Source organism: Rana temporaria, chromosome 5, assembly GCF_905171775.1.
Source record: "Rana temporaria chromosome 5, aRanTem1.1, whole genome shotgun sequence".
NCBI classification, from domain to species: Eukaryota; Metazoa; Chordata; class Amphibia; order Anura; family Ranidae; genus Rana; species Rana temporaria.
The window spans coordinates 399,504,595-399,516,777 of NC_053493.1; the positions used below are offsets into that span (position 1 = coordinate 399,504,595).

The 12,183-nt window shown below is 45.8% G+C and overlaps 1 protein-coding gene across 1 annotated transcript in view; it reads left to right on the plus strand.

Annotated features, from left to right (window-relative positions):
- EFR3A (EFR3 homolog A) overlaps positions 1–12,183 on the plus strand; it is a 225,687-nt gene that overhangs the window by 80,623 nt on the left and 132,881 nt on the right. The window contains exons 7-8 of the mRNA XM_040354978.1: positions 924–1,073; positions 6,362–6,499. Of these exons, the coding sequence (XP_040210912.1) occupies positions 924–1,073; positions 6,362–6,499 (288 nt within the window). The remainder of the gene's footprint in view (positions 1–923; positions 1,074–6,361; positions 6,500–12,183) is intronic.

A 12,183-nucleotide genomic window follows, 5' to 3' on the forward strand; every position in this document is an offset into this window, starting at 1 on the left:
GGAGGGGACGCCATCCCCCACTCCCGCCGCCATCCGGTTCTTCTTCGGGCTCCCCCGTGCCATCGGGGACCCACAGAAAGAATCGGCTCCCGCCGGATGACGACCATAGAGATCTATGACGTTGCGTCCGGGCAGCGGATTTAAACAAAGCCGCGGCTGTCGGCATGAGATCGGTGAATTTTTTTTTTTCCGATCTCCATGCTTTCCAGCCTGGAGGAGAGATGCGAGTTCTTTTTTGACCCCGCATCTCTCCATAAAGAGGACCTGTCACGATAGATTCCTATTACAAGGGATGTTTACATCTCGAGTGTCACCGGCGCCCCCGCACTAGGGTGACCACATTTCCAAACTACCATTCAGGGACACCCTCCCTTCTCAAAAATCAGCTTGTGCTGTAACGAATCACAGCACAGTGATTGTACACAAGAGGCGGGATTTATGATTTCTCCAATCACAACCAGAGGGTGGGATTGTGCTTCTCCAGGCATTCCCGGCCAGGACAAGTACTGTCAGTGAGTAAAGTGGTGATGTGGCGGCCTTTTTTGGGGACATCAGATTGACCCTGGGGGGTGGCTGTGTCAGTTTGAATGAATGTGCCCGGGACAGACTTGCAAAATGCGGGACTGTTCCGGGCAATCCGGGACACGTGGTCACCCTACCCCGCACCTCATGCCAAATGCGGTACTACACACCCCATTAGCTTGAATTCTGCTTGTTTTGCAAAACAACACTCGCAAACCGAGTCAGGATTTAAAAAAAAAAAGTTGCTCGTCTTTCAAAATGCTTGTTAACCGAGGAACTACTAAACCAAGGTTCCACTGCATATCATTATAATCATATTTTCATTCTCTTGTAGGACTGCCTCCTGAATGAGCCAACCTTTTCCTATTAACTCTTGGTTTTATTTGCACCTTGTCTTGTAGAATAAGAATTGCAGGAATTCGGGGGATCCAAGGCGTTGTCCGTAAAACCGTAAATGATGAGCTTCGGGCGACAATCTGGGAACCGCAACACATGGATAAAATCGTCCCATCATTGCTGTTTAATATGCAGAAGATAGAAGACAATGACAGGTATGTGGGTGAAGAGAACCAGAACATCGGGGGGGTACACCAGCTTCATCAAGAATCCAGCAGATTCCTGCAGCTAGACTCACAGGTGGATGCAGATAGTTGTGGCCGCTCAGCCTGTGCAAAGCAATGATAGGCTGACAGCGGCCGCAGCTGTCCGTGGCTGTTCAGATGGAATTGCACGTGAAGCGATTACCTGCGGTTAGGGCAGTGTTTCTCAATTCCAGTCCTCAGGCCCCCCCAACAGGTCAGGTTTTCAGGATTTCCCTCAGATGAAAAGGCTGTGGTGATTACTAAGGCAGTGAAACTGATCAAATCACCTGTGCAAAATAATGGAAATCCTGAAAACCTGACCTGTTGGGGGGGCCTGAGGACTGGAATTGAGAAACACTGGGTTAGGGAGAGATGATTGCCCCCATAGGCAAAGTGTTTGTGTCCAGGGCTGGTCATCTCTCTCTAACCGCAGGTACTTGTGTTCTATCAGTACCGAGATAGTCCCTTCATTCAACTGGGTGGGCAGTCTCAGACCTAGTCTCAGCAACCATTCCCCTGTCCCCACCCTACCTCTTTTCCATGATAAACCGGGATAATGGTACGTTTTTACCCTTTATTATCATAAGGCTATACTCGCATTCTGTTCACAAAGGGTTAATTGCGTAATTAGCCCGGTAACTGCCACCACTGATGTTTGATGAGGGAGGGTCAGTACTCCCATTACCTAGCAATACCAATTATGATTTTAGAATAAGGCTGGGTTCACACTACTACACTACTTTCATCCTACTTTGCTCTGTGTTCAATGTTTCCCTATGAGAGCGTCTTGTAGCGTCCTACACAAGTCGGTCCGACTTTGAAAATGCTCCCTGTACTACTTTTGGTCCTACATTGGTCCTACTTCAGGCCCATTGAATATCATTGAAGTCGGACCAAAGTAGTATCCTGTTCATGAAAGTAGGATGGATGTAGGACCAATGTAGGATAAATGTAGGACCAATGTAGCAGAGCAAAGTAGGATCAAAGTAGTGTAGTAGTGTGAACCCAGCCTGAGCGTCTGCAACACACACTGCCACCACAGGCAGGTCTGCTCAGGAGCCTTAAGCCCCATACACACGATCGGACTTTTTGCCAACACACTTCAAAATTAGCAAGTTTTCCAAAAAATCAGACCGTGTGTGCGCTCCATCGGACAAACTTTTTCGGTTTTCATCGGACAAAAGTTCTCTCTTCAAACAGACAAACTTTTCGACAACAAAAGTCCCATGGTGCAAAGTCCGACCGTGTGAACAGGAATCCATCGGACTTTTTTCCGAAGTACAAACACGCATGCCCAGAACCAATATTAAAATCAGCCAACAATAGCAGAAGTTGACCAAAGGGTGGCAGAAAGGAGCAGAAAAACCATGTGATGTTGAGAAAGTTTGCAGAAAAGTCAGAGGGCCAGATTCTCAAGAGTTACGCCGGTGTATCTACAGATACACCGGCGTAATTCGAAATTCCCGCCGACGTATCATTGTTTTGTATTCGCAAAACAAGATACGCCGGAATTAGGCTAGGATCCGACTGGTGTAAGTCACTTTCACCGTCGGATCCTAAATGCAATACAACGCTGACCGCTAGGTGGCGTTTACGTTCAGGTCTCATTTGACTATGCAAATGAGCCTGATACGCCGATTCCCGAACTAATTTGCGTCGCGTACGTCGTTTCCGTAAGCGTAAGGTTACCCCTGCTATATGAGGCGTAGGGTCCGCGTCGGCTTTTTCCGTCGGTTCACGAATACGACTTTACGTCGCGGGGGCCATTTACACTACACCGCCGCAAATTACGGAGCAAGTGCTTGGAGAATACGGCACTTGCTCCAGTAAGTTGCGGTGGCGTAGTGTAAATGGCTTACACTACGCCAACGCCGATTCTATGAGAATCTGGCCCAGAGTGTGTGTATTCTATGGGTGTGCCCGGCCTACTCCCTTCGGACAAAAATCCACGGAAAAGTTTGTTTGAAGTCCGACCGTGTCTACGAAGCTTTACTCTAAAATGATAGCGCCCTTTAAGAGGCAGGTTCGTTTATAGCTTGCATTAAGCGTTTTAGAGACAAGGGGGTTGTAAAGGTACAATTTTTTTCCGTAAGACCCCTTTCACACTGGGGCGTTATTCGAGCGTTTTTGGAGCGAAGCCTCATCTGCAATCCCAATGTGCTGGTAAAGCACCGCTAAGACCCTAACGTTTTAGGGCGTTTTTGCAGTGCCTCGGTGTGAAAGGGTAAGGCGTTTTTACAGCGCTTTAAATTGATTACAATGGAGAGGGGCGTTTTTGGAGCGTTTTTTTCAGCGCCCAAAAGCTGCTCCAAAGATGCTGCTTGCAGGACTCAGTGTGAAAGGGTCCATTAAGATGCATTAAGAGTGTTTTATGAGCGTTTTAATAGCGCTATTTTTAACGCTAAAACACTGTAAAAACTCTTCAGTGTGAAAGGGGTCTAAATAGCTTCCTTTACCTTAGTGCCGTCCTCCTTCACTTACCTCATCCTTCCATTTTGCTTTTAAATGTCCTTATTTTTTCTGAGAAATCCTCACTTCCTGTTCTTCTGTCTGTAGCTCCACACAGTAATGTAAGGCTTTCTCCCTGGTGTGGAGTGTCGTGCTCGCCCCCTCCCTTGGACTACAGGAGAGTCAGGACGCCCACTAACACACAGCTCCTTTCTCTATCTGCAACGTAGAGAGCGTCCTGACTCTCCTGTCGTCCAAGGGAGGGGGCGAGCATGATACTCCACACCAGGGAGAAAGCCTTGCATTACTGTGTGGAGGACATTAAAAAGCAAAATGGAAGGATGAGGTAAGTGAAGGAGGACTGCACTAAGGTAAAGGAAGATATTTAGGGAGGAAAAATTGTACCTTTACAACCCCCTTTAAAGTGGATGTAAACCCGGAAAAAAAATAAAAAAAAATAAAGTTTGATGTCACAATGTACAGTATAAGATTTCCTATCATCTGTGCCCATTAATCCAGCTCTGAGCAATCCTCTTTTATTGTTCAGTGAAATTAAAACGGATTTACAGAGAAAAACCTAAGTCTGTTCTGCCCCCTTGCTGTGAGTGACAGGTTATTTACATATCTCATGCACTAGCCTGGAGACCGGCATTATTTTTTAACTCCCACTCTTTTTCTGAAGTCATGTGGTTACTTTTCTGGATTTTGACTGGATGTTGGTGATCATAGCAGAATTTAGTGTAAGGGGATTGTAGAGGTGGGCGGGGAGACTACTGACATCACGACTCCACCTCCACCCACCGAGCTCCAGACAACAGACCCACCCACAGAATCTGCAGTTTTTCAGTTCTTATAACAGACAGAGGGGAGACATTTGACAGGTGAGGATACATGCAGGAGGCATCTATATCCTTATAGATAACCACTATGGCAGTAGTTTAGAAAGGATGAGAGTGGCTTCACATCCACTTTAAGCCTATGAATTCCTGAGAATAAGGGAGGAGGGAGTGAGTTCATTTGTACTGCAAACTTACCCTGTTAGCTAAGCTGTCATGGCTGCCGTACAGTTTCAAACAACATGGCCACTAGCTACAGCTATTCGTGTGTCCAGGTCCAGTGCGTGATATCATTACAGTAATCACCACATCTAGATGCCTAACTGCATTGAGTTGCTGCCATATGATTGGCTGATTAGCAATTTGTGTTACCAAGTAATTGAACAGGTGTACCTAATGAAGTGGCCGATGAGTGTTTATTCCTTTAGCAAGTTGCTATGGGTAAAGTTCCCCTTTAACCACTTCGTTACCGGGCCTATTTTGGCACTTTTTCTCCTTTATGTAAAAATCACAATTTTTTTGCTAGAAAATTTAATCAGAACCCCCAAACATTATATATATATTTTTTTAGCAGACACCCTAGGGAATAAAATGGCGGTCATTGCAACTTTTTTTTTCTCGCATGGTATTTGCGCAATAATTTTTCAAAGCCTTTTTTTAGGGAAAAAACAGTTTCATGTATTAAAAAATAACAAAACGGTAAAGTTGGCCCAATTTTTTTGTATAATGTGAAAGACGCTGTTACGCCGAGTAAATAGATACCTAACATGTCACGCTTTAAAATTGCGCACACTCATGGAATGGCGCCAAACTTTGGTACTTAAAAAATCTCCATAGGCGACGCTTTAAATTTTTTTTTTTTACAGGTTACTATTTTTGAGTTACAGAGAAGGTCTAGTGCTAGAATTGTTGCACACGCTCTAACGCGCGAGATGATACCTCACATGTGGGGTTTGAACAGTGTTTACATATGTGGGCGGGACTTGCATGCGCGTTCGCTTCTGCATGCGAGCAACGAGGACAGGGGCGTTTTTTAAACTTTTTTAAAAAAAAATTATTTAATTTTTTTACTTCATTTTTTTTTTTTGATCACTTTTATTCCTATTACATGGAATGTAAACATCCCTTGTAATAGGAATCACTGTGACAGGTCCTCTTTATGGAGAGATGTGGGGTCAATAAGACCCCACATCTCTCCTACAGGCTTACAAGCATGGAATCGGTGAAAAAAAAATCACTGATCACATGCCGACAGTCGCGATAGCGGCTTTGTTTACTTCCGTGTACCGGGCGTGACGTCATAACGTCGCGCCCGGTCCTCCGACGGTCATAGAGATGACTGTGACCGTCTGGTCACCAGTCATCTCTATGCTTCACCAACGAGTGCCGGCCGATTCGCTCTCCGGGCCCCCTGATGGCACGGGAGAGCCCGGCGAAGCACCGGATGGCGGCGGGAGGGGCGTCCCCTTCCGCTGCCTAGAAGAACGATCGAGCGGCGGAACCGCCGCTTTGATCGTTCTTCTGGTGCACAGAATCGCTGGCTGAAGACGGCGATATCTGAATGATGCCTGTAGCTGCAGGCATCATTCAGATATCACCGCACAAAGCCGAGGGACGTCCTCGGGTCTGAAGTGGTTAATACCGCCTCGGGTGATATGACGCGGTGCGCTGCTCATCAGTTTAAGGCGGCCATGTTTACACTTACTTGGAGTTGATGCTAAAATGTTGCTTCGGCTGTCGGAGAGATTGATTTTGCCTGATCTTGTCTCCTGCGGTGTGGAAGTGACTACACAAAAATATTCCATCTCACAATGTCAACAAGGTACAAAATGAACTCATCTGCACGCAGGGAATCCGTCAACGTGTCACTTTGTCGCAATCAAAGCCGTCCTTCAGTTGTCTCCTCCGCACCGCATGTCACTTGCATTCAGTTAGCGAGACGCAGATTCTGAATAGTGACTTTTTTTCTTGCAGTCGAATTTGTCCCCCGGCATCCCCCAGCGTCACCGAAAAGGAGGAGAATCCCGGGGTCCTGGCAGAGAATTGCTTCAGAGAACTACTCGGCAGAGCCGCTTACGGGAACATGAATAACGCTGTCCGCCCAGTGTTTGCGTAGGTCTAACTTTTTTACTTTTTTATATATATATGAATTGTGTGTCTGAAGATGTTGTCTTGTCTGAGTCCCGGTTCACATGGGTGCGATGCGGGAACACTGCGAATCTGCTGCGGGTTCCCACATCGCACCTGACTCGCACTGCAAACTTCTGGGAGCGTCAATACAATGTTAACCACTTCAGCCCCCGGACCATTTGGCTGCCCAAAGCCCAGAGCACAGACTACCATCGTCATTTTCACAGTAACCAGTGCATTTTTATAGCACTTTTCGCTGTGAAAATGTCAATGGTGTCAAAATTGTCCGATGTGTCCGCCATAATGTCGCAGTCACGAAAAAAATAGACGATCGCCGCCATTAGTAGTAAAAAGAAAAAAATATAAAAAAAATGCCGTAAAACTATCCCCTATTTGGTTTGCGCAAAATTTATAGCGTTTACAAATCGATAAAGGCTTATTGCGATTTTTTTTTTTTTTTTTTTTAACAAAAATAAGTAGAAGAATACGTATCTGCCTAAACTGAGAAAAAATAATGGCCCAGATCCACATATAATTGGATAGGCGCAGCGTATCAGAGATACGCTACGCCGCCGTATCTTACCTGGCTTTAAGTCAAATCCAGGAAGATTTTGCGCCGTAAGTTATGGCGGCGTAGTGTATTTCTGGCGGCGGAATTCAAATCGGCGGGTAGGGGGCGTGATTCATTTAAATTAAGCGCGTCCCCGCGCCGATTGAACTGCGCATGCTCCGTTTCGAAATTTCCCGCCGTGCTTTGCGCGAAATGACGTCGCAACAACGTTATTTTTTTAACTTAGAAGTGACTTGCGTCCATCCCTATTCACGGACGACTTGCGCCAAAAAAATAATAATTCAAATTTCGACGCGGGAACGACGGCCATACTTTAACATGGCAAGTCTATGTATATGCCGCAAAATAGCAGCTTTAACTATACGCCGGAAAAGGCCGACTAGAGACGAAGTAAGAGAATGCCACGGCCGCGCGTACGTTCGTAGATCGTCGGAAAAAGCTAATTTGCATACCCGACGCGGAAAACGATGCAGACTCCACCCAGCGGGCGCCAAAGTATTGCACCTACGATCCGAAGGCGTACGCCTGTCGGTTTGAACCCAGAAGCCGTCGTATCTTGGTTTGAGGATTCAAACTAAAGATAGGACGCGGCAAATTTGAAAGTAAGCCGGCGTATCAGTAGATACGCCGGCGTACTCGCTATGTGGATCTGGCCCAATGTTTTTTTATATCTTTTTTGGGGATATTTATTATAGCATATTTATTTTTGTTTATAGCGCAAAAAATAAAAACCGTAGAGGTGATCAAATACCACCAAAAGAAAGCTATTGTGGGAAAAAAGGGACGTCAGTTTTGTTTGTGAGCCACGTCGCACGACCACACAATTGTCGGTTAAAGCGACACAGTGCCGAATCGCAAAAACTGGCCAGGTCCTTTTTACCTGCCTAATGGTCCGGGTCTTAAGTGGTTAAGAACTGGGGTATGTAAACTTTTGATCAGGGTCATTTGGGTAGTTTCTGTTGCCATTAGGATTTAAAAAGAGTAAACTCAGTTGATTGATAATAAATGGCTTCAGCCAAACAGTAAGCATGAGTAAAAGAAAAGTGTTTGTGTTCTCATTCATATTCTCTAAAAAATGGCCAAGAAATCATAAATTCTGCCAGGGTATGTAAACTTATGAGCACCGCTGTATATAAAATGACTGGTGCTGCACTGCTATTAACCACTTAAGGACCGCCTCCTGCACATTTACGTCAGCAGAATGGCACGGCTGGGCACAAGCACGTACAGGTACATCCTCTTTAAGTGCCCAGCCGTGGGTCCCGGGCGCGCGCCCGCGTCCCAAGCTCCGCGGGACCCGCGGACCCGATCGCCGCCGGAGTCCCGCGATCGGTCCCCGGAGCTAAAGAGCGGGGAGAGCTGTGTGTAAACACACCTTCCCCGTTCTTCACTGTGGCGCTGTCATTGATTGTCTGTTCCCTGATATAGGGAAAGGCGATCCATGATGTCACATGTCCAGCCCCGCCCCCCTACAGTTAGAAACACATATGAGGTCACACTTGACCCCTTCAGCGCCCCCTCGTGGTTAACTCCTAAACTGCAATTGTCATTTTCACAGTAAACAATGCATTTTTATAGCATTTGTTGCTGTGAAAATGACAGTGGTCCCAAAAATTTGTCAAAATTGTCCGAAGTGTCCGCCATAATGTCGCAGTCACAGAAAAAAATCGCTAATCGCCGCCATTAGTAGTAAAAAAAATAATTATAAAAATGCTATAAAACTATCCCCTATTTTATAAACGCTATACATTTTTTACCAAAAATAGGTAGAAGAATACGTATCGGCCTAAACTGAGGGAAAAAAAATAGTATTTTTTTATATATTTTTGGGGAATATTTATTACAACAAAAAGTAAAAAATATAGCATTTTTTTCCAAATGTTTGCTATATTTTTGTTTAAAGCGCAAAAAATAAAAACCGCAGAGGTGATCAAATACCACCAAAAGAAAGCTCTATTTGTGGGAAAAAAAGTACGCCAATTTTGTTTGGGAGCCACGTCGCACGACCGCGAAATTGTCAGTTAAAGCGACGCAGTGCCGAATCGCAAAAACTGGCCGGGTCCTTTACCTGCATTTTGGTCCGGGTCTTAAGTGGTTAATAACAACATAAATAAATAAACATAAACATTTTGCTGCAACAAATAATGATGATCGGTGAAATAAAGAGCTTAAAAACTTCAGTGATAATAATATCTTTATAAAGGTGTAGAAAAGAGTAGTAGGTAGATTCACAAAGAGTTAGGCCGGCTTATCTACAGATAAGCCGGCCTAACTCTGAATCTAAGCCGACCTATGTTTAAGTGTATTCTCTAACAGAGATACACTTAAACATATCTAAGATAGGCCGGCTTGCGCCGTTCTATCTTTGATTGCAATGTTTCTTTTGGCCGCTAGATGGCGCTTCCATTGCAGCCGGCGTAGATTATGTAAATGAGGGGATACGCCGATTCACGACCGAACGCAAACGTACGCCAGGCCTACGCCGTCGAATTACGAAGTTTCCGTAAGGGATAGGCCGCCTAAAGTTAGAGCTATGCTCTAGTGGCCTAGCCAATGTTAAGTATGGCCGCCGTTCCCGCCGCAAATTTCGAAATTTTTACCTTGTTTGCGTAAGTCGTCCGCGAATCGGGAGTTGCGTCGTTTACATCCACGTCGAAATCAATAGGCCCGTACGGCCTACTTAGCCGCAATGCGCACTGGGAAATGTAGTCGCCCGGCGCATGCGCAGTGTCAAAAAACGTCAAACGTGAGGTCAAGCCTCATTTCCATACAACAAGCCCCCCTCCAAGTCATTTGAATTAGGCGCCCTTACGCCCGCTCGTTTTAGGCTACGCCGCCGAAAATTAGCAGGTAAGTGGTTTGAGAATCACTACTAGCCTAACTAATTTACGGCGATGTAGCCTAAAAAGGCTAGGCCGTCCTAAAGTTAGGCGCCCCTATGTGAATCTACCTATGTGTGTCCTGGATGACATGTACTGTTTTCTACACGCTGTTAGGTGAGAGGCCACCCTGCCCCTCGGTGTCACGGCACAAGAAAGAAAAGGCACCCACTTTTATGTCACCCTGATATTTGTATTTTGCAGAGCTCTGCCTGACCTGTTCCTCTGTTATCGGCCTGATAACTTCTTGGAAACATCTGATAAAAGCAGCCTGAAATTTGTGTTGGGGAGGTTGCTATAAATAGATTAGCAGGGAGCTGACCCTGTTACAAAACATCTAATGAGAGTCTCTGCCTATGATGAGATGGGGTGTGCCTTTCCTCCAATCAGTAATGTTAGCTATCTTGGCTGTATGCCCAGACATCACACTCTGTGTTAACCAGGAAGAGAAAATTTCCTAAAGCAATCTGAACTTTCTAAACAGAATATAAAGGTGAAGACAGCAGATATGGATGTAAAACTTATGTAGGGAGATTTGGTTCATCTCTGTGTATCATCTGAGGCTGTTCACTTCACTGGGTGTATGGAGGGTTTACATCCACTTTAACTGCAGGAGCAGGCAGCCTCCCGTTGCTTTCAATGGGGCGACTTCTCACAGCTAATCGGGGGAACCTTCGTTGGGGTTCTCGAATGTAATTGGAGGCAGGGCGCATTTGCAGATGTGAATGTACCCATAATGTGACAGCGACTCCGGGAGAAAGGATTCTCTGCATGCTGTCACGGGTGGGAGGCCGATGCTTTAGGAACATATTGCATGTTAAGCCCTAAGTACAGGTGTGATATGTTCCTAAAGGTGAACTTCGCCTTTAACCACTTCCGGACCGCCGCATGTACATTTACGTCGGCAGAATGGCACGGACAGGCACATTGGCGTACCTGTACGTCCCTGCCTAGACATGGGTCAGGGGTCCGATCGGACCCACCCCCCCCCCGGTACATGCGGCGGTTCCCGTGGCTTCAAGAGGGCGCGTTTCTAGCCGCCCCCTCGCGATCGCTCCCCGGAGCTGAAGAACGGGGAGAGCCGTATGTAAACACGGCTTCCCCGTGCTTCACTGTGGCGGCTGCATCGATCGAGTGATCCCTTTTTATAGGGAGACTCGATCGATGACATCAGACCTACAGCCACTCCCCCCTACAGTTGTAAACACACACTAGGTGAACACTAACTCCTACAGCGCCCCCTGTGGTTAACTCCCAAACTGCAACTGTCATTTTCACAATAAACAATGCAATTTAAATGCATTTTTTGCTGTGAAAATGACAATGGTCCCAAAAATGTGTCAAAATTGTCCGATGTGTCTGCCATAATGTCGCAGTCACGAAAAAAATCGCTGATCGCCGCCATTAGTAGTAAAAAAAAATAATAATAATAAAACTATCCCCTATTTTGTAAACGCTATAAATTTTGCGCAAACCAATCGATAAACGCTAATTACGATTTTTTGTTTTACCAAAAATAGGTAGAAGAATACGTATCGGCCTAAACTGAGGAAAAAAAAAGTTTTTTTATGTTTTTGGGGGATATTTATTATAGCAAAAAGTAAAAAATATTGCATTTTTTTCAAAATGGTCGCTCTATTTTTGTTTATAGCGCAAAAAATAAAAACCGCAGAGGTGATCAAATACCACCAAAAGAAAGCTCTATTTGTGGGGAAAAAAGGACGCCAATTTTGTTTGGGAGCCACGTCGCACGACCGCGCAATTGTCTGTTAAAGCGACGCAATGCCGAATTGTAAAAACCCCTTGGGTCATTTAGCAGCATATTGGTCCGGTCCTTAAGTGGTTAAAGGGGTTTTAAAGGTTCAGCTTTTTTTTAAATAACAGACATGTTATACCGTATTTTTCGGACCATAAGACGCACTTTCCCCCCCCCAAAAAAATATGGGGGAAAATCTCCCTGCGTCTTATAGTCCGAATACTGAATGGACAGCCCCCCCCCCCGTCACGCCATTTAACATACCTGGGATAGAACACGTCCGCAGATTGCAGGCAGCGGGCGCACGGGATCAGACTGGTCCACGGCGGGATACCGTATTTTTCACAGTGGCATTTACCGCTACCGTTCAGCGTATCACACAGCAAGGGAGGGGGGCGGGCGGCCTACGTAGAAGAAGCCCCAGGAAGCTTTGCAGCAGGTCCAGTGCGCGGAGGTACGC